At 38.0% G+C, this 23,786-nt stretch overlaps 1 protein-coding gene across 1 annotated transcript in view; it reads right to left on the bottom strand.

Moving 5' to 3' along the window:
- LOC115209764 (speckle targeted PIP5K1A-regulated poly(A) polymerase) overlaps positions 1–5,430 on the bottom strand; it is a 43,434-nt gene extending 38,004 nt beyond the window's left edge. Inside the window, exon 1 of the mRNA XM_029778277.2 lies at positions 5,270–5,430. Within this exon, the coding sequence (XP_029634137.1) occupies positions 5,270–5,312 (43 nt within the window). The 5' untranslated portion in view covers positions 5,313–5,430. The remainder of the gene's footprint in view (positions 1–5,269) is intronic.
- Between the last annotated feature and the right edge of the window lie 18,356 nt (positions 5,431–23,786).

Here is a 23,786-nt window from a genome sequence, read left to right on the forward strand (position 1 = left end):
AAATAAGTACTAGCTGAGTATAGGGGGGTCAATGAAATTCACTACCCTTCCTCATAAATTTCCGGCCTTGTGCCTATAGTAGAAAAGATTATTTTTGAAGGCATTTTCTTTGATCATATAGCATCTAGTTTTACCAGAACTACTAGTTCTAAGTTACTTTTACTGGTCACTAGTTGTCAGTGTTACATATGCTTAGTATTCCAAGTTCTTGACAGTCTATGAAAGAATTCAACCTAGAAATTTATCCTCGTTTCTACACATCTGTAAATAATGGCTTGGCTATGAGTAATAGGACTATTCTGTGTAAGCATCAACGGTGCTTATACACGACACAGCACAATGAATGGTAATGGCATACACCCACCATATGTGGTTCAAGATGAGACACTATTTTACACAAACTGGCATGGCTTGCCAGAAAGGAGCTCATAAGGAATGAAATGATTTTTGGCGCAGGAGTGGCTGTGTGGTAAGTAGCTTGCTTACCAACCACATGGTTCTGGGTTCAGTCCCACTGCATGGCACTTTGGGCAAGTGTCTTCTACTGTAGCTGTGGGCCGACCAAAGCCTTGTGAGTGGATTTGGTACACGGAAACTGAAAAAAGCCCGTCATATATATATGTACATATGTATGTATGTGTGTGTATGTGTCTGTGTTTGTCCCCCAACATCGCTTGACAACCAATACTGGTATGTTTACATCCCTGTCACTTAGCGGTTCGGCAAAAGAGACCGATAGAATAAGTACTAGGCTTACAAAGAATAAGTCCTGGGGTCGATTTCTTTGACAAAAGGCGGTGCTCCAGCATGGCCACAGTCAAATGACTGAGACAAGTAAAAGAGTAAGATAATTTCAAACAAATGAAAACTGTGCAAGATATGAACGAGTTAATGGTGGGGGGTATGAGGCATTTTGGCAGAGCTGTTTTGGTGCCACATATTTGGCATAGCTGATAAGACACTGACACTCTCCTCTCTCTCTCTGTTTATGGGTGTGAGCATATTTCTTTTCACATGTATGACGACAGAGAATGCGAATATTTTAATCATTTTCAACTAATAAATTATGTCAGCCCCACATCCATCCCATGCTCACCTTTCTGTATGTGAATATTTCTGACTATGCTTACAGGTATATGTTTGGCTCCAGTATCAAACAGTTGCCAAAATAGATTCGGTGCCCAGTCAGCCATGCCAAATTGCCAGTGTCCAAGCAGCTGCACCCAATCGTCTCATTATTCTGTTGAATGGATATCATTAGTAATTATTTAAAACAGTTTTAATCATTATCATCATCATCATCATCATCATTTAATGTTCGTTTTCCATGCTGGCATGGATTGGACGGTTTGACTGCTTAACCAAAGCAGTTACAGAATGGTTCGTATGTTTTCATGAGTCATTGGGTTCAAGGCAATCCAATTGTTATCATTTGAACTAACCAAGATCAGTGGGTTTTCAACCAATTTTTAACTATGGACCTCTTTGATTCCTACATTACTCAGGTGGACACCCAGAGCCAGTTGATGTTTAAAAGTCCTATTATCCTAGGCGCAGACATGGCTGTGTGGTAAGAAGCTTGCTTCCCAACCACATGGTTCTGAGTTCAGTCCAACTGTGTGATACCTTGGGCAAGTGTCTTCTACTACAGCCTCGGGCTGACCAAAGCCTTGTGAGTGGATTTGGCAGATGTAAACTGAAAGAAGCCCGTCGTATATATATATATATGTATTTGTGTGTCTGTGTTTGTTTCTCCACCATTGCTTGACAACCGCTGTTGGTGTGTTTAGGTCCCTGTAACTTAGTGATTTGGCAAAAGAGACCGATAAAATATGTACTATGCTTACAAAGAATAAGTCCTGGGGTTGATTTGTTCAACTAAAGGCAGTGCTCCAGCATGGTCGCAGTCAAATGACTGAAACAAGTAAAAGATAGCTAAATATTATTAGGAATTTCTTCTTTCATTCTTTTACTTGTTTCAGTCATTTGACTGTGGTCATGCTGGAGCACTGCCTTTAGTCAAACAAATCGACCCCAGGACTTATTCTTTGTAAGTCTAGCTGATCCAAATGACAGTTCTGCAAGTCAAAACGAAGAATGACCCACAAAGTATTTAGTTCTTTTGATTGGATGTCAAGAAAAAAAAAATGAAACTGACGAATGCTACATTTTACATCTGAGACCCCCTTCGGTCATGAATGACCACGTAGAAATCTGGGCAAGGTTGTTTATGGAAGACCAGCAGTCGCCCATGCATACCGGCCTCTCCTCTCCATGCCACCAGTGTTATCCAGAGGAAGGGCAAAGGCCGATACAGCTTGTCTTGCTCAAGAACACAACACGCAGCCCGGTCCGGGATTCGAGCTCACAACCTCACGATCGTAAGCTCGACGCTCTAACCACTGAGCCATGCGCCTTCACTACATTTTACATACTTCTCAACAATTACAAGAAGTAATTGTGTTTATTTGTTCAATAACTGGGCTGTCTTTTGGAGAAAAAATATCAAAACTAAATATATTTGGCAATTTTCGTAACAATTTTTTTATTTCTTCAAATTTTTTTCCAGCTGAATTCCTTGTTTGTGTATTTTTTGTGTATGTATGTATATTTGTATATGTAAACATATGTCTGTACGTGCTCATGTGCATGGATGCATTACAAACACACAAATATATACATACATATACTTACATGCACAAATATATACATGCATAGATTTACATATACATATATACATACATACACATGCACAAACAAACACACACAAATACATAAATATAAGCGATTCAGCTGAAAATGAAATTAAAGAAAAAAACAATTTTCACAGAAATTGCCGAAAAATACTTTCACTTTTGATATAGTGTCTTCGAAACATCGCCTCAGACAATCTTTCGATAACCATACACGAAAAATGAAGCTATTTCTTCGACTCCCTTTTGATATACTTTCTCCGAAAACAGCCGTCAATCTATAAACAATCCACGGCGATGTTTTGAGGAAATCATATCAACAGAAAACCAAGAATTACGTGAGTGGTTAATACCAAGAAATGGAAACTTAAAATACGACGAAACATAAATTTAAGCACAAGAAAGGCTGAAAGAACGATCGCGGTATACTTTTCTGAGCTGACAATATCTGCTGATAATGCTATATATATATATATATATATATATATATATATATATATATATATATATATATATATATATATATATAAAGAAAACTCGAGCAGTGTATAGCCAATTCTGTAATAAAGAGAAAGAATCAGCAATTCAAAGCGAAAGTTTTTTTTATTTTTAAAAACTTTCGTGTTTACTTTAGAGCGATAAACTTGTCCTGTTATTTAATATTCTAAATTTTTTTTCCACGGATATTTATCAACCTCTTATTGGTTAATAAATTCTGGTGACTTTACTAATTCTGTTATGTGGGCGTGTGGTGTAAATAACTGGCCGATTTCCCGGTATAACGACCCACTTTCACTTTTAATTTACAGCTAGTATTATTTCTTTAACGCATAATGGAAAAGTTATAGAAAGAGGAATAGGATATCGAAATTTTGAAAAGGAAAACATAAAATACGTTTTTAAGAATCATAACCGATTTTTAAAAACATAGCAACCTCGGGGGTAAAATATGAAAAAATTGCAGACGGAGGTGTATCATTCAAAATTCGGCATACCCTACGACTTTGTTGCCTCATAACTTCCAGAAAAATGGATACTTTTTAAGGAAATTTCCAACAAATGCCGCTTAGATGTAGAAGATTCAGAGTATATAGGGATTTATGGAAAGAATTTTTCCGAAGGGGTGGGGAGAGGAGTTTCGGAAAATTCACGATCCGAATTTTTCCCTCATAACTTTCAAGAAAATGGATATCTTCTAATGAAATTTTATACAAATACCTTTCAAACGGCATAGATTACGATTATAAAGAAATTTGCCGGGAAAAAATTTTCTGAGGTGGGAAGGGGGTTTCGAAGAAGACCAAATTTCTTTATACTCGTAATCTATGCCGTTTGAAAGGTATTTGTATAAAATTTCATTAGAAGATATTAATTTTCCTGAAAGTTATGAGGGAAAAATTCGGATCGTAAATTTTCCGAAACTCCTCTCCCCACCCCTTCGGAAAAATTCTTTCCCTAAATCCCTATATACTCTGAATCCATAGCATCTAAGCGGTATTTGTTGAAAATTTCGTAAGAAAAGTATTCATTTTTCTGCAAGTTATGAGGCAACAAAGTCGTGGGGTACACATCTGTAGTTATGCCCCAAATTCCACCAGACTACCGTAAACATATACACATTGAGGATACTGCAATGCAAAAATTTCAAGGTTGCCGCAATCCAATGCTATAAAAGACTTCGGTCGCCAATCGAAACACAAGCTGCAAAGTGCAGCAGCATTATATTCAACGATCGCCATCGTTAAATAAAAGCCCCGGACATATCAAAAGTTAAATTTCGGCTGAGAAGAGAGAGAGGTGACCAACAATATGGCGTCAGCTACGTTGCCAAGAGATGCCAGGTGGTTTTGCAGAAATTTCCATTTCTTATAGAGCCACAAAATACAGAAGCATAAGACAAAGAAAGCTGTAACGTCCAATTTCTTTCACAAACAAATCTTTACTTTCTAACATAAACACAAAAGGAGAAGACCGTCCAAGATTCAAACGAACAGCGGTCTCGGTGCGCGCACTCGCGCTAGCTAGTCGTAAGTAGTCGATCCTACAACGCACTTGTAGGATCAACGAATTAAATATTTTTCGAACAAAGTAAATAAAACGCAAAGTAAATAATTTTTTAAACTAAATAAATAACTAATTTTTTATAAACAAACTAAGGTTAGGGTTAGAGTTAAAAAATTTTCGTAAAAATTATTTACTTTGTTCGAAAAATATAAAAAAACCATTTTCTTTAATATGTATTTAGTCTTGAAATACAAACATACGCACAAGTCGTCGTAGGATCGACTACATACGACTAGCTAGCGCGGATGCGCGAGTGCACGCACCGGGACCACTGTTCGCTAATAGTACAGAAATGGTTGATTAGAGTAAGTTACCCCGGGGCTATCACTACAAACATCAATTAAACTACTTTCATTTAAGCCTTTGCATGTCGATAAATGAATGTATAAAAAAATTAGAAATATTGTTATTAATTCAACTCTAAGTTTGCAAAGGCAATCTAGGATCTGTATAAATGTATATAACCCTTAATCGTAGATGGTATTTAAAGAAAACGAAAGAATTATGCTCACCGGTAGTTAAATCGATATTGCATATTTCGCAGGAATAACTCATGGTGATGTGATAATGAAGATTTAAGACAACAAATAATATTAAAAGGAGAACTTAACAAATATATAATAGCATACAACACCACGTGGAAGTGTTAAAACTGAAACTGACAGAAATAGTCTGTGTACAATTTGTGATGAGGGTTAGATAACTCTGTTGCATTATAGATGTCAGCACTGGTTTTCATACTGTTTAGCCCTAGGCCGGCCTTGATATAACAAACAAAAATCATTTGTGACCGGTTTTACGAATACACGCATTTCTCAGAAATGTTGAGTTATGTATTTTTCGACCTTACGTCGGTCTCAGCAACGTAAAGCATTAAAATTTTGGGAAAAAAAAGCGCTTAAAAACCAATACTGAAGTGGAAAAATAAAATAAAATAAAATACATGTGAAAACCATTTGTTAAAGCAGATATAAGGTAGATTACGATTATATCGGAATTCCATATATATTTCTTTACTACCCACAAGGGGCTAAACACAGAGGGGACAAACAGATTATATCGACCCCAGTGCGTAACTGGTACTTAAGTTATCGACCCCGAAAGGATGAAAGGCAAAGTCGACCTCGGCGGAATTTGAACTCAGAACGTAACGGCAGACGAAATACGACTACGCATTTCGCCCGGCGTGCTAACGTTTCTGCCACTTCGTCGCCTTTTATGTCGGAATTCCATAGATAGAAAGAAATTGATGGACACGTGCACATTAATACTGACACACATCACGTACGTCTGCGAAATGAAACTAGAAATTTTGAAAAAAATTCTGATATGTCAATATTTGTGTGCGTGTGCTTACCATTTTTATTTCTTCATAGTAATTTCCGATATAATTGTAATGTACAGAATCTGAAAGGTATTTTTTAGAAAATTCCATTAGAAAAATAACTATTTTTCTGAAAGTTATGAGGAAACAAAACCGCCAGGTGTGGATTTTACGGAACTTCTCTCCTTACTCTCGAAAAAAAATTTGTTCGCAACAAATTCCGATATAATCGGGAATCTACACCATCTGAAGAGTATTTGTAGAAAATTTCATCAAGAAATATCCATTTTTCTGAAAGAGGAAACAAAGTGTGCCTCTCAGAGAGAGGCACTCTTTTGGGTACTAATTATAGATGTCCTGACGCATCTACGTAACGATATAAAGGAAAGCTACAAAATATTTTAAAATTACGCTGTGTGGACGTGTAATGACACCCTAACTAGTGTGCACAATAAAAACGGTGACCGGTTATAAAGTCACAGGAGAAGAAGTCAGTAATAAAGTCACAATTTTGGCTAGGAAAAAAGTCAAATAATTTATGGGATCTGGACACAAAACCCCCTGGAACAAAACCTCCTCGGACAACCCCCACCCCTGGACAAAACCCCCTTTGACTTTTTTTCTGTGACTTTCTACCTGGACCTCTGTATTTAAGTACTGCCCACTTTTGTAGGAATGTCCCAAAACTTTCCATTGTGACCATCCCATTATTTGGAATACTAGGGTGAACTGTTTCCTATTATTGTAAGGCATGATTTATGAGAGTGACTGGTGGCTTCTTCGTCAACTCGTCTATTATATATTATAAGACTAAGGTGTTATTTAAGGAAAATTCGACTGCATTTCAAGTGACCGCTTAGTACATCAGTTTATAATGTGGGTCACAACGCTGCCTCGATATCTGTCGTTAAAAGGCAGATATCAAGGTAACATTGTGGTGGAAATATTTGATATTTATCGACTTTGCCTTTCGTCCTTTCAGGGTCGATAAATTAAGTACCAGTTGCGTACTGGAGTCGATCAAATCGACCGGTCCCCTACCCAAAAATTTCGGGCCTTGTGCCTAGAATAGAAAAGAAAAAGAATATTTGATATTTATAAATCTCGTAATTTTCCTTAGGCACGTTCAAGATTAAAACATCATCACGAGATCAGGTTTATTTACAGACACAAGCGTGACTGTGTTGGTAAGAAGTTTGCTTTCCAACTACATGGTTCCGGGTTCATTCCCACCGTGTAGTAAGGGCAAGTATTTTCTGCTATAGTAAGGGCCAACCAAAGCCTTGTGAGTAGATTTCGTAGACAGAAGGTGAAAGTAGCCCGTTGTACATACATACATACATACATACAGTTTGTGTATGTGTGTGTGTGTGTCCCACACCGCTTGACAACCGGTGTTTGTTTGTTTACGTCCCCGTAACTTGTCGGTTCGGCTTAAGGAATCGATTAAATAAGTATCAGGCTTTAAAAAGAATGTATTGGAGTTTATTCGACCGACTAGAAATTCTTCAAGGCGATGCTCTAGCATGGCCGCAGTCTAATGAGAGAAACATGTAAAGGATAAAAAAAAGATGAGTGGGGCGTACCACCCACACTAACAATAATGAAGAAATAAAAAGATTTTTTTACACTACACACACACACACGAATTGGTGCCTTGTTATAGCACTATTTTCTATTTGTAATTCTACCTTTACTGTGTTTTACTTATATATATATATATTCTCCAACACCACCCGCCTCACTAGCACCCACCATCGACCCTATCCCATCATCCACTCCTTCACCTGCACCTCCAGCAATATTATCTATTGCATCTCTTGCTCTCTCTGCAATTCCTTGTACATCGGACAAACGGGACGCCGCTTGGCTGACCGGTTCGCGGAACACCTTCGTGACATCCACCTTGCGAACGACACACCGGTCTCACGCCATTTCCGCTCCACCGGTCACTCCTTGCAACACCTATCTGTGTTCGGTTTGTCCTTACACAGAGGCCATCCGGATTCCCGTTTGCGCCGTGAACAGGAATTAATCTTCTCTCTTCGCTCTTATACGCCATTTGGTCTCAACTCTCCCCCCCTCCTCATCTAACCCCCCTCTCCCCCTCCTCACCTATCCTTTCTCCCCCCGACCCCTACTTCTTCAGTCCTTCATCCTTTCACCCCTACTCCCCTTCCCTTCTTCCCTCTTTCTCCCTCCCTCTTCCCCTTCCTTCTGCTCCCTCACTCCCTCTCTCCCTCTTTCCTCCTTCATCCCCCTCCTCCCCTTCCTTCTCCCCATCCTCTCCTCTTCCCCCTCTTCTTCCCCTCCCCTTCTCTCCCCCTCCCCCTCTTCTCCTCACTACACCACATGACTTTACACATCACATCACATATGATGTGCCATACTAATACACACACCAACTAATACATACTAATACGTACTAATACATACTAGTACATACTAATACTTACACCAACCCTATACATACACACGTCCAGACCCCGCATACGCACTTATACTCTCTCACACACACACACACATACCTATACATACCAATACGTACTAATACATACTAATACATACACCAACCCCATACATACGCACGTCCAGACCAATCTTACGCACTAATACTCTCTCATACACACACACACACACACACACACACACACACCCTTATACATACTAATACATACACCAACCCTATACATACACACATCCAGACCCCTCCCACGCACTTTTAGCTGGTCCCTCAACCCTTTTATCAACCCTATTATCTCCCCTTATTTCGCTCTCGCGTCTCATGTTTGATCTTTGACCTCTGGCCGAAATCAGATCGCCATGTTGATTCGTTAGCTACTGCACGCATTTTTTTCTCTCCTTCTTTCTGTGTTTTTCTCTCTCTGTGTATCTTTCTGTTGAAGAGCGTAGGCTCGAAACGTTAAAGACTTGTTTTATTTATATTTCCTGAGCGCCATACTAATACAATTGTTCGTTTGTTTTCCACCTGCCTTCGTCTTTTGTTTATTTTCATAAAGCTTCCCGTTATATATATATATATATATATATATATATATATATATATATATATATATATATATATATATATATATATTAGAGAGAGAGAGAGAGGGGGATAGATAGATAGATAGATAGATAGATAGATAGATAGATAGATAGATAGATAGATAGATAGATAATACATGCATACATACATACATACATACATGCATGCATACATACATACATACCCGGACTGTTGTCATAGTAAGGAAGATAAAGCACGCAGAGTGAAGCCGCTCGGCACAGATTGACCTTGAACTCTGCTGTACATGTGCACTAAGTTCTAACGTCCTAGTTAACTTCTGCTGTTTACAGCAGTGCTTGGAAGGAAGGTGTGTAGCGCGTGATCGTCGCATTGATTATGTCAAAGAAAGTTAACACGGCGACACCTGTTCAAAGGCCTACGCAAAGTTGCTGAAAGTGTATGGAGAGGAGAATATGAGCCGCACACAAGTGCTCGAGTGGTTCAGACGTTTCCAAAATCAGCAGAACTGAGAATAACATCGCAGATGTGCATGTAGCTGTGAGAGGAAATCATCGAATCACTATCTGTGATTTATCATAAGATGTGCAGATTAGTTACGGTTCAGTTCAATCCATTAACACTGAAGTTTTGGGTATGAGACGCGTGTCTGCCAAGTTTGTGCCAAAACTGCTTTCAGCTGACCAAAAACACGCCCGGGTTTCAGTTGCACAAGATCTCCTTGATTGTATCGAGAAAGAAGAAAACTTTTCGAAAACGTTGTGTAGGCCTCGGATCAGGTATCGCCAAGCTTTTTGCAAAATTTTATGCAGATTCTCTGTCATGCTCAATGCGACGATCACATGCTACACACCTTCCTTCCAAGCACTGCTGTAAACAGCGGAAGTAAGCTAGAACGCTAAAACTTAGTGCACGTGCACAGTAGAGTTTAATGTCAATCTGTACCAAGTGGTTTCACTCTGCGTGCTTTAGCATCGTTATTATCGCAACAGTCCAGATACTTATTGATCAGACTGTGTGTGTGTGTGTGTGTGTGCGTGTATGTGCGTGCGTGCGTGCGTTTGTGTGTGCATGTATTTTTGTGTGTGTGTCTGTGTTTGTCCCCCTGCCATCGCTTGACAACCGATGCCGGTGTGTTTATGTCCCCGTAACTTAGCTGTTCGGCAAATAAAACCGATAGAATAAGTACTCAGCTTACAAATAATAAGTCCTGGGGTCGATTTCTTCAACTACAAAAAAAAAAAGACTTTTGAGGCGGTGCTCCAACACGGCCGCAGTCAAATGACTGAAGCAAGTAAAAGAGTCAAAGAAAAGAATATATATGGTCTATGTTAGTATTTATACATGCTCATCCACCATTTGTTTTTGTTATATATATAAAATTTCGATATAATCGCAATCTACACCACCTGGAAGGTATTTAGAAAAACATTTTACAAATAAAACCCATTTTTCTGGAAGTTATAAGAATACAAAGCCAACTAGTGTGAATTTTTCGAAACTTCTCTCTTCACCCATCAGAAAGTTTTTCGACAACAAATTCCGATATAATTCGACTCAAAACCAACTAAAGCATGTTTGTAGAAAATCTCATTATAGAATATTCATTTTCTGAAAGTTGTGAAGAAGAAAAGTTGTGGCGGAGGCATAGTCTGGTACTTGGGTAGATTCTACCTTTTCTCTGAAGGAAATTGACTGTGACCAAACTTCAGAGAGGGACAGGTTCCTTCATGTTGCGAGCGTGAAAATGATATCCTAATCAAGGCAAGACCTGCGCCCTGGGCACAGTTGCGTATGCGTAAGGCACCATGAGGTTACGCGTGAACAAGAAGGTCGGAAAGAACGACAGCCATATTGAAAAATAAAGGCATCCATGTGGTGTAAACGAAAAATAGAAAATTTATGGTGGGAACAAAAGAAAAGGGTGGAAGGTAAAAGAACATCTAATTTGAAGTAGCTGGAAGAATGGGCTAAAATTCCTTCTGATTTGTGTCTGGAGCTATTTGAAAACTACCCTGGCAGACACGATACACAGTCGAATGCTTTAAAATGTCCCAATGATTTTGAATTATTCAATTATTTTGCTTATCTGTTTTGCTCGTTAAAAATAAATTATTTTGATTGGTGTTCCTTAAACAATTGTGCCTACATTGCCCCATAAAAACGCATTTTTCACAAGGGGTACCAATAATTGTGCGCATGACTGTATAAATATGAGTGTAGGACAAAACCCACACGGACAAAAGCCCCACGGTTATATTTTTCGGTTATTTCTTTTGTTTCACTCATTAGACTGTCTTTGCTGGGGCAACGTCTTGAAGCAGTTTTAGGTTACTGTATCGACGCCAGAATTTTTTATATTTTTACTTGTTGCAGTTATTAAACTGCGGCCATGTTGGGGCACCGCCTTGAAGACTTTTTAGTCACAGAAAAATCAGCATTTTGAAATTTAAATTTAAAGTATTTTGTTTTCTTCTCTCAGTACTTACAGATTAATGAGAATTAGCTGATCTTTTGAACTTTCTCCGGCCGTTGAAGGTCTAACAGAATTATGGCGCCAAAGACTAGTCTTTCAAACGTTCTTCTTATCGTTTTTACTATTCCTACACATTTCTTGAAGTAAATGCTTTCCCTTTTGTTAGAATTCAGACAATATGTATATTGAGTGGTAAAGAGTCTTGTGTTCTGTTATTTAATTCTACTTATTTATTTTCGATTGAATATATTTATTTACTTAAAAATGGGAATTTTGGAAAATAAAAGATAATTAGGATCTTTTCGGTTTGAACGGTAGTTTTTAATATAATTTCTAGGAAACTAAAAAATTTTAAACTTCGTATACTGGTAGAATGTGTTTATAAAACATCTTTTTCTCTTGGCTTTATTGAGAAAATTCTATAGTTTGTAAGATATTTGTTGTCTTTTTCTTCGATTTCTGCAATTTCAACCAATCACTGACGTCCATTGAGGTAAACAACATTCTGTGCCGTATGAATATGTCCCTCGTTTAAGAAACAGATTGGGTTTATTTACATTTCTGAAGAAAAAAAAGATACCCTTCACCCTAACCAACCCTAAAATAGATTGAAATGCAATAGATCGATACTAGGGTCATAATTATGTGTGACAATTTCATATGACTCCGCTAGAAAAACTGGCCGTTCAAACCGAAAAGATCCGATAATTTTCTTTACAACGCGATCTCCGTTTTTGTTAACGTGAAATTATATATAAAAAAAAATTATAGATTTGGCTGTTATTTCTAGCATGTGCAGAGACCTTCTAGGCTTAACTTCATTCGCTGGTTGAAAAGAATTAAAAAAAATTATAGGGTCGATACATTCGACAAATAATTCTTCAAGCTGGCCCCAGCATGGCCTCAGTCAAATGATTGCAACAAGTAAAAAGAAAAAAAAAAAAAACTCGGATATATCACAGAAGTGGTTTTGATCGGGATTAAAAAAAATTCTGAGTTCCATACAGCCATCTAAAAATGCTTCAAGGTTGCGCCCCAACATGGCCGACCGCAGTCTAATAACTGCAAGAAGTAAAAAAAAAAAAAAACCCCAAAAAACTCTGGGGTCGATATGTTCAGCTAAAATTTTTCAAGGCGGTGCCCCAGCATGGTCACAATCTAATGACTGAAACAAGTAAAAGATGGGAAAAGATTTCTACAGAAGTCAACTCGCAAGGCTTGAGTAGGCCGGGGGTTATTGTAGAAGACGTCCCAGGTGCCACGCAATGGAACTGAACTGGAACACATGTTGTTGAGAGCCAATCTTCTTACCAGCCAAATCTGCATGTATCTAAATTACAATATAATAATAATAGTAGAAAGAAACTGCATAATATTACAGTATAATAATTACATTATATATATAATAATTATATTATAGTATATAATGAATTTTATTGTGTTTTGCTATGCACACGATTCGTTGGTCCGTAGAAATGTCTTGCATAAAAGCGGTCTGGGAAGCAAGAAAAGTTGTGGATCGCTGCTTTAAGTTATAAGGAGTTATTTCCCTTCGATGATACAAATTTGTTTTTTTTTTCGAATTTTAGCAGAAACATCTTTACTGAAGGAAAGAAAATTGAGATGATGCAATAGTGAAAGAGTACAAAGTTCTCATGCAATATTTTTCATAGGAAGGGTACTCTACTGGGTGGGCATGTGAGGACTGAAACTGGCAAATTACCATGTTAGAAAAAGTGATTTTAAACTTTAAAAAATTACTCGACATCATGGCAAAGAAACAATTGTATTAACGCAAACACTCTTTGCCTGGTTATTAGTAAAGACAGGAAGGGAGCAGCCTTCGACTAAATCTATTTAAGGGGATTTTTACATGCTATTATTTATAATTTTATATGCTTCGAGAGTCACTGCTCGCAAAAAGAATTTTCACGAAAGTAGTGGATATGTAACGAATCCTGCAAGCATAAAGTGGATTCGATCCACCATAGCCAAATTTAAATCAACACTGCTACAGAACTTTTCCCATGGTGGAACAATGGTTGGATCTTTTGAACGGCAGTTTTTTCTAGCGGTGTCATATGAAATTGTCACCCATAATTATGACCCTAGTATCGATCTATTGCATTTCAATCTATTTTAGATTTAGGGTTGGTTAGGGTTAGGGGTGGGGAGAAGGATATCTTTTTTTCTTCAGAAATGTAAATAAACCCAATCTGTTTCTTAAACGAGAGACATATTCATACGGCACAGAATGTTGTTTACCTCAATGGACGTCAGTGATTGGTTGAAATTGCAGAAATTGAAGAAAAAAACAACAAATATTTTTAAAATTATAGAATTTTCTTATTAAAGCCAAGAGAAAAAGATGTTTTATAAATACATTCTACCAGTATACGAAGTTTAAAATTTTTTAGTTACCTAGAAATTGTTAAAAACTGCCGTTCAAAACGAAAAGATCCCAATGGTTTTTCTCTGATAGCAGTTTTACATTTCCCAAATGCCTTTAGCTAGGCCAAAATAATGTCTTCACCACTTGACCCTTCCTAACCTCTTCTTCTTCACCAAAAGCTAGAAAAGATAACATAGACCACCACCTAAACCTATTGTTCTCAGCGATATACCTATCCTTCTGGATCTTAATATAAGCAAGCACATTCCAAGCAAAAACCAGTTAGTCACCACTCGGTGACAACTCAGGGAGAACGTAGTCTGGCTGACCAGCTACAATCTTGGCCAGAGGGAGAAATGAAGTTACTGTGAGACAACACCCTATAATTCTCTCTAGCCCTAATTCTGTTCTCCTACAACAACATTCTATCGCTATCTGTGGATTACTACTAACAATACGTATAAGTAAAACTATGTAAACAAACATTCTACCGCAGCAAACTTTACTTTCGCACGCCTTTGGATTTATTATCAACCTGCTCGTCGAGGCAGGGTATTTGTAACGTAACGGTAAATAAATACTTTCTTTAAACTTTATGAATTGTCTATCTTTTACATCCTACAACATGCAATCATAATAACCAATGGGCATGGACACATTGATGTCTGGCAGCTGACTTGGCAGACACCCATAAAATTATTAACCATCTTACAAACAATAACACTGAGCACCTTTTCAAACTCCATCTGTCTAACACCCGTGGACATGTTTACAAAGTCAGAAAACAGCACAGCTCCCATGACTTTGGGAAGCATTTTTTCACGCTAAGTGTTGCTGAAGCATGGAACAAACTGCCGGCATCAGTTGTTAGTTGTCGGAGCACTGCATCCTTCAAAACTTCCATGCTTCCTGAGATTCGCCAACACTACACCTGATTATCTCCCCTCCATACAAACGCAAGCGTGTATCTGACTCATACACTGTTCGCTTTCCAGACATTTGTACATTACTGCATATACTTTATACGCACTTTTTGACAAGTTGTGGTGCACCTGAGCACTGTATACAATAGTTTCTTTATCATTATTATTATTATTATTATTATTATTATTATTATCGTCACAACTGTTGCTGACAACATCATCATAACTTTATATACTAAATCAAAAATCTACCGTTAGAGATAGGTTAAGAAGCTTACCGCATAACCGTGTAGTCTTCGTTTCAGTCCCACCGCGCGGCACCTTGGTTCGACCAAAGGCTTGTGAGTGAATTTGTATGGCGGAAACCGTGAAGAAAGCCATGCTCTAAATGCCATTTCCTGTTTCTATTTTCCCATCTAAAACTTTCACCAAGCGTCAATATTCACTCTGTACATATGATTGACTTTTGTGTTTTCTCTTATACTCGTTTGTTAGTATTGGTTTGCCTATATATAGGCGCAGGAGTGGCTGTGTGGTAAGTAGCTTGCTTACCAACCACATGGTTCCGGGTTCATTCCCACTTAGGTAAGTGTCTTCTATTATAGCCTCGGGCCGACCAAAGCCTTGTGAGTGGATTTAGTAGACGGAAACTGAAAGAAGCCAGCCGTGTATATGTATATTAATATGTATGTGTGTGTATTTATATGTTTGTGTTTGTCCCGCCAACATCGCTTGAAACCGATGGTGGTGTGTTTACATCCCCTTAACTTAGCGGTTCGACAAAAGAAAGCGATAGAATAAGTACTAGGCTTACAAAGAATAAGTCCTGGGTCGATTTGCTCGACTAAAGGCGGTACTCTAGTCAAATGACTGAAACAAGTAAAAGAGTATATATATATATATATATATATATATATATATATATATATATATATATATATATATATATATAATCAAAATAAGCAACAACGATATCCAGAAGGTAATGCAGTACGATCGTTTCATACAACTCCGTTTAACTGAACAATTCAATCATTACATCAATTTAAAATGCAGAGCAATCCTCAGCTGCATAAAGACATAGAATTTAATGAAATTAGAACAGATGGACACAGTATAATTATACCTAAAATCTCCAAGAAGTCAAGGAGATAGACAAAGAACATGCTGTTCTTACTCCAGCATATATATATATATATATATATATATATATATATATATATATATATATATATATATATATATATATATATATTGGTAGGTTGGTCTATTGATCAGTTGAGAAAAATAGAAAGACAAAAAAATTAATGCTACTTTCGCCAGAGCCATTTCTGGTTATAAGAAAGCAGGACACTTGTAGTAAGCCTCTTAGTAATGTACCTATAATGACTACTGGAACAAATTTGCTCCAATGAAGAAGAAATATGTAATGACCATTATTTATACGTTGTCTTATATATCACTCTATGTAAAAAGCAGTATAAGTGGTGCACAACCTCGGATTTACAAAATAGAATTTTGATGAACCACAACCTTGGACCTTGCCATAAGAATACCTGGAGTTCTTCACTAATCTAAATAATATTGTTAGCCTGATGTGCCAACAGAGAGCTTATGAAGTATTTTCCCGGATTGATAATCTCTCACTATTTGTTATATATATACACACACACACACACACACACACACACACACATATATATATATATATATATATATATATATATATATATAGGGTGTCCCAAAAGTCCTTGATGAGTTTCAATTCTTAATAACTTCCTTAACTTTACAAATAAATGCATGAAATTTTGATACAATATAAAGGACATAATAGAAATTAATATGAACAAGTCAAATTTTGTAACACCATTACATCACATATGAAAAATGACATCGCTTAAATGGCACCCATTTTCGGCTTCTCACGCCCGTGCTCTTTCCAAAACTTGCACCATAACACCCTCAAAAGTTTCAGACCTCACTTCTCTGATTTCTCTATCGACGTTCTCTTTGAGTTGCACCAGGGTCTAAAGTTTGTTGAAGTAAACTCTCTCTTTCAGGTATCCCCACAAGAAAAAATCCGTGCTTGTCAAGTCTGGGGAATATGAAAGCCAGTTGACATTGCCATTGTGGGAGATTATTCTCTCTCCAAAGCACTTCCATAGCAACTGCATTGTTTCTCTTGAGGTATGAGAAGTTGCCCCATATTGCTGGAACCATGTGTGAGGTCTACTTTGTATGCCTTGTTGTATTCGCAAATTCGCAAAAATTTTCTGAAAATTTCAAGAAATAAAAATTTAAGCGGGGGTGGGGTGGTGGTGGTTACAAGGGTTGCTTAAACCAGAATTCTGCTAACGTTTTCACACACAAAGAATTGTTGATGTATAGAATAAACAACTCGCATCGGTTGTTATCTGTCGGGACACTATATGTTTCTTTACTACCCACAAGGGGCCACACACAGAGGGGACAAACAAGGACAGAGAAACGGATTAAGTCGATTACATCGACCCCAGTGCGTAACTGGTACTTAATTTTATCGACCCCTAAAGGATGAAAGGCAAAGTCGACCTCGGCGGAATTTGAACTCTGAACGTAACGGCAGACGAAATGCGGCTACACATTTCACCCGGCGTGCTAACGGTTCTGCCACTCGCCGCCTTCTGTCGGGACATTATATCCTGCAAAACTTCCACGCTTCCTGAATTTCACCAATAATACACTTGATGTCCCCCAGACTTTTCTTTTTAAAGACTCATACACTGTTCACTTCCTGCGCATTGTTAAACGAGGGGCGTTCAATAAGTAATGCCCCTGACCCACTTGCAGTTGTTTGATCTAGCTGAAATTTTGCATGTGCAATTATTTATATCTTTATAGATTAAGTGGCAAATTACAGCTCTGAACTAATGGTGGTTTCTGATTTACAGGTGTTTGAACTGAGTCAAGTGTGAAACGGAGCCTGTTGAGTGTCGAGCAGTGATGCGGTTTTTGTATTTGAGAGGACGCACACCACGGGAGACTTTTGATGAAATAAAAGTAACTTATGGTGATGATGCCCCATCATATGACCTTGTAAAACGCTGGCATCGTGAATTCAAACATGGTCGGAACTTTGTGAAAACAGCTCCCAGATCTGGTCGCCCCCTTCTGCCATTGATGAGGCATCTGTCCGTCAAGTTGAGGCTGCCATTTTGGAAGATCGACGCATAACTATTCGCCAAATAGCCCATGAGGTCAAGATTAGTACCGGGTCTGTGGAAACTATCATTCATGACCATTTGCATATGCAAAAGGTGTCTGCCAGATGGATTCCCAGGTTGCTCATACCTTTCCAGAAGCAAGAACGCGTCGATTGCGTGAGGATGAATTTGAAGATGTGCCAAGAAGATGAGTCAAAATTTTTCAAAAGACTGATTACACAGGATGAAACCTGGGTCCATCACTATGATCCAGAGACCAAAGCCCAGTCAATGCAGTGGAAGCACCGTGACTCACCTCCTCCAAAGAAGGCAAGGGTGCAGCCCTCCGCTGGCAAGGTCATACTCACAGTCTTCTGGGACCAGGACGGAGTAGTGATGACAGATTTCCTGGCAAAGGGTGCCACAATTACAGGAGTCTATTATACTTCACTTTTGAGGAAATTAAGAGAAGCTATCAAAATCAAGAGGCGGGGCAAAATCAGCAAAAGCCTCCTCCTCCTGCAGGACAACGCTCCGATCCACAACTCGCGTGTCGCCAGATCAGAAGCACAAGCGTGCGGCTATGAACTCCTCCCCCATCCCCCTACTCTCCTGACATTGCACCCTCTGATTTTCACCTTCCCAGCCATGAAGTAGTTTTTGAAAGGAAAGCGTTTCCCAGATGATGCAGCCTTGATTTCTGAAGTCACGTCGTGGTTGGAGGACCAAGCTGGGGTCTTCTACAAAAACGGTCTCCAGAGCTGCATCAAACGATGGGAGAAATGCGTAACACTGGGTGGTTCCTATGTAAAAAAAGACTAATAACTGTGCCAAGTTTCGTTGCTCTACTGCTATGGGAAGTGGGTCAGGGGCATTACTTATTGAACGCCCCTCGTATATACTGCTCATGCAGCTTTGGTTACTTTTTCTGATGAATTGTAGTGCATCTGAGCACTGTTTGCAATATCTTTATTATTATTGTTATCGAGTGAGAGAGAAGTGTATGCTATCAAAGTGATACTGGGGTACAAATATACGAAGCCCAGTATACTCAACATGACTACCCGTCTGATAAGAGTACACTAGGCAATGCATCACAACCATATGTGCACGACATGGTGATGCTCCTCCACTATTTCTGCTCGTGATCAGAGAGGCACACCTTGCCAGCCACTAAGGGACATGCTCAACTGGTTAAGGTCAAACAACTGGCAAGCAGATTTGTGGTATTGAGTAAAATATATGCTGTAGCCCATCTTTTATACCAAGACAAAACAATCTACATGATAACACTTCCAATCAGTTAAGATAAGAAGCCATGAGAGCCGCTGCCTGGTACTGCATTATGGCAATCATCATCATCATCATTATTATTATTAATATTATTATCATTATTATTACTATTATTAATGATAATGAGGCGGTGAGCTGGCAGAATCGTTAGCACGTTGAGCGAAATCCTTACAGTTATTTCATCTGCTGCTACGTTCTGAGTTCAAACTCCGCTGAGGTCGACTTTGCCTTTCCTCCTTTCAGGGTCGATAAATTAAGTACCAGTGAAATGTAATCTACTAACCCCCATCCCCTAATTTCAGGCCTTGTGCCTATAGTAGAAAGGATTATTATTATTATTATTATTATTATAAATCAACTTCAAGTGGTACCCCTCCTGAGTTGATAGAGTATAATACTAATCACGTATCTGGTGTCGATATAAGTGAAAGTTTAGTGCCTAAATAAGCATATATATAATGGAGAGAGAGAGAGGGAGGGAGAGAGAGAGAGAATGGGAGACAGATAAACAGAGACAAACAGAGGGAGGGAGAGAATTGTGGTGGGGAGGTCTTAAATTCTTTCTTTTTTTTTTGCATGAGATGCAAGGGAAACAACCAATTAAAACAGAAAAAACTTTAGAGAGTTATGCCCCCTGAAAATAAAACACTCGGACTATTTCGGACGAGATTATAAGCGGACGCATGAAACTGCCATACTTATCACCCTATAATAATCACCATGTATATCATCATTATCATCATTATCATCATCATCATCTTCGCATGTATGTATGTACGTGTGTGTGTGTATATATATGTATGTGTGTGAGTGTGCCGGTATATCTGTATAGACACATACACATATGCATGTATATATGTGTACATATATGTGCATATATATATATATATATATACACGCATCCACTCACATGCATGCATACATACATACATACATGCATACATACATACATACATACATACATACATACATACATACATACATACATACATACAAACAAACAAACAAACAAACAAACAAACAAACAAACGCACACATATAAAATAGCCACCCCTCTATCAAACTTAACGTATATACATTTTTGAAAATGGTTTCGTCCGAGATAAAATCTCTTCGCAGACAAGCTGTGTTCACATGTTTAAACAGATTTTGGTAAGCAAATGGTTACCGAGTATTTGTCATTACAAGGTTCAAAAATGTTCTCGTTTCGCCCCGATGTATCCATTATGCTTTTAACAATAAGTTTACGGAGAGGTTTTTCTAATTTTCTTTAGGAACGAAAACCACAGTATCATGTCTGTCAATAGTGTATATACGTTAAGCATGATACTGTATGGCTATTTTAATACAATACTGTTTCAGTTGTGTACACCGAGTTTTTACACACACGAACATACATATTTATATATTACAAACATATATTAATTCAATACAGTTCTATATTTAAGAGATGAGGAATTATGTACATTATTTACATTTGACGGATAATTGTCCTCATCTTGTTTGTTGTTAACACAACGTTTCGGCTGGTATACCCTCCAGCTTTCATCAGGTGTCTTGGGGAAATTTCGAACCTAGGTTCTCATTCCTAAGGTATTATTATTATTATTATTATTATTATTATTATTGTTATTATTATTATTCCCACAGGCATATGGCGTAGTTGTTAAGAGTACGGGCTACTAACCCCAACATTCCGAGTTCGATTCCAGACAGTGACCGGAATAATAATATTAATGATAATAATAATAATAATAATAATAATAATAATAATAATAATATCAACAACAACAACAGCAACATCGAAAAATACCTTAGGAATGAGAACCCAGGTTCGAAATTTCCCTAAGACACCTGATGAAGGCTGGAACGTTGTGTTAACAGCCGAAACGTTGTGTTCACAACAAACAAAATGAGGACAAATATCCGTCAACTGTAAATAATGTAAATAATGTATATATTAATCTATATATGTATATATAACTGGTGGCCTATTGGTACCTGAAGCTCTTAGTAACCAATGGTCACTCGGATTTCGTTCTACTGCCATCGCGCTGTCCGATTGACCAACAGAATACTGGGGCCCATTTCCTTGCATTTAGCTTTTAAGATGAAACCACTCCACAGGCTAGGTGCGCAGGAAATTTATTACATCCTCAGTTTAGCTAACTTTCAACCTCTAGCGAATAGGCTACGTGCTGGATTCCGTGAGTTATTCCTTCCGTAAGATCAATGGTCCGGTATTTTTGTAGCTTGGCTGGATCGGCCAGGGTATACGCCACCGTTGCACCACTATGAGGTACTGAAATAATATTTCGTGAAATGAAAGCAGTGTTGAAATCTCAGGAAATACAAGGTATCAAGGTGCAATACATCAAGCTGTTCAGAGATGAGAATTCTGGATGTACAACAGATACAGTTCTACTGTCACCACTAGCAAGGAGAGATCATCTCTCCAAAGCTCTTTGCCGCATGTCTAGAAATGGTCATCAAGAACACTGACTGGACAGGTGGCGTGACCATCAATGGCGAGCATCTAACACAACTCCGATTTGCAGATGACATTGTACTCATCGGTGAAACCAAAGACCAACTGCAGACCATGCTGACAAAATTGAAAACTCAAATCTTAACTGTAAGTCTTAAACTGAACCACATGAAAACAAAATATATCTCATCGGAAGAGATAGTACAAGGCTGAACAGAGGTGGGAAATCGAGGAGGTAAAGGAGTACGTCTACTTAAGCAACACAGTGTATTTGCGCCGAGAAATGGATGCTGAAATTTGAAAGAAAATAAGAGCAAGATGGAAGGCATTTAACTCAAACGATGCAGAAACGATTTAGTCATGCATTTTCGGTCAAGATGGAAAGGAATGGAACAATGAAGACAGTATTGGAAGCGAATTGTGACCAGCGGTGTATAATAGCATCTTATGGTCTGGTCGATACTGTGATATATATATATATATATATATATATATAATTTTGTATGGTATTATTTTGGTGCCTTTAACTTAAGTACCATATTCATCTGAATCTAAATTTTGCTGAACTTATATGTATATATATAGACATATTTCCTTGTGGTAGATACTACCCAACGAAGAGGTAATATGAACGTAAACTAGCTATTTGATAAATTGAGATCGATAAAATGAGTACCAGACTAAGTAACTAAGCATTGAGATCGATATTATTGCCAAAACCTTTGAGGGTGGTGATGATCACTTTCAGGGTACTTTTTAAATACTTACGGTAAGATAGATATTAATGTTACACTCTAATGGGTTTTTTTCCTTTCTTTGAAGATAACGTTATACCATTGCGTTTAAATGCGTATACTCTTTTAAACTGTGCCTAAAATTAGACTCATATCAAGCGCTGCATGCTGCATGAACTCAAAATAGAAGCTTCAGAAATGGAAGCAGCAAGAAATATTCTTTGTATCCATGGAAATGAAGCTTCAAGCGTCCGGATATGCCAATAGTAGCTTGGCCAGTTTTTTCTTGGGAAATTTCTCTCTTGACGATTCTCCTTGATTTGAAGCACCAAGTTGTTGAGGAAAATTCAAAGCAAGCGACATGAGAATTAGTGAATCAGTTCAATTCAAGTCACACTTCGATCATAAAACACCTTCAAGAACAAGAAAAGTGTTTAAACTTTGTCAGCAGAACCCTCATTATCTGACTGCTTTTCAGCTTAACCAAAGAGTTGCCATTTTGCTTGTTATTGAAAAGTAGACTTGCTAACAAAATTTTTTGAGGAGAATCATCACAAGTAAGTACTCTATGACCATATATAATGAAAATGATAATGGTTAGAACTCAATGAAAAAGTAGATTCCATCTCCAAACAAGGACTACATACGAGAAAATGTTATATCTCTGTGTTTGGTGAGATATAAATGCTGTTGAAGTGTTAAATCAAAACGAAACAGTTGTTGTGGAGATATATTGTCGTCAATTAGAAGCACTGCATAAAAAAAAAACATGCAGAAAAAGGAAAAGCGGCCAACATTGGTCAAACGTGTTACTCATACACAATAGTACTAGACAGCACATAGCTGAAGCCCTTTACGAAAAGAATAAGAATATATATATTACGAAAAGAGAAAAGAGAGAGAGAGAGAGAGAGAGAGAGAGTGAGTGTGTGTGTGTGTGTGTGTGTGTGTGTGTGTGTGTGTGTGTGTGTGTGTGTGTCTCTCTCTCTCTCTCTCTCTCTCTCTCTGGGTTTGTCTACCCACCACCGCTTGATGCCCGGTGTGGTGTGTCTGTCCGGCAAAAGAGACTGATAGAATAAGTACCAAACTTTAAAAGATGTATCGGGTCGATTCACTCGACTTAAAATTCCAGACGGTGACCTAACACGGTCGCCGTCGAATGAACGAAACAAGTATAACAAGATAGAAA

Source organism: Octopus sinensis, linkage group LG3 (genome assembly GCF_006345805.1).
Source record: "Octopus sinensis linkage group LG3, ASM634580v1, whole genome shotgun sequence".
NCBI lineage: Eukaryota > Metazoa > Mollusca > Cephalopoda > Octopoda > Octopodidae > Octopus > Octopus sinensis.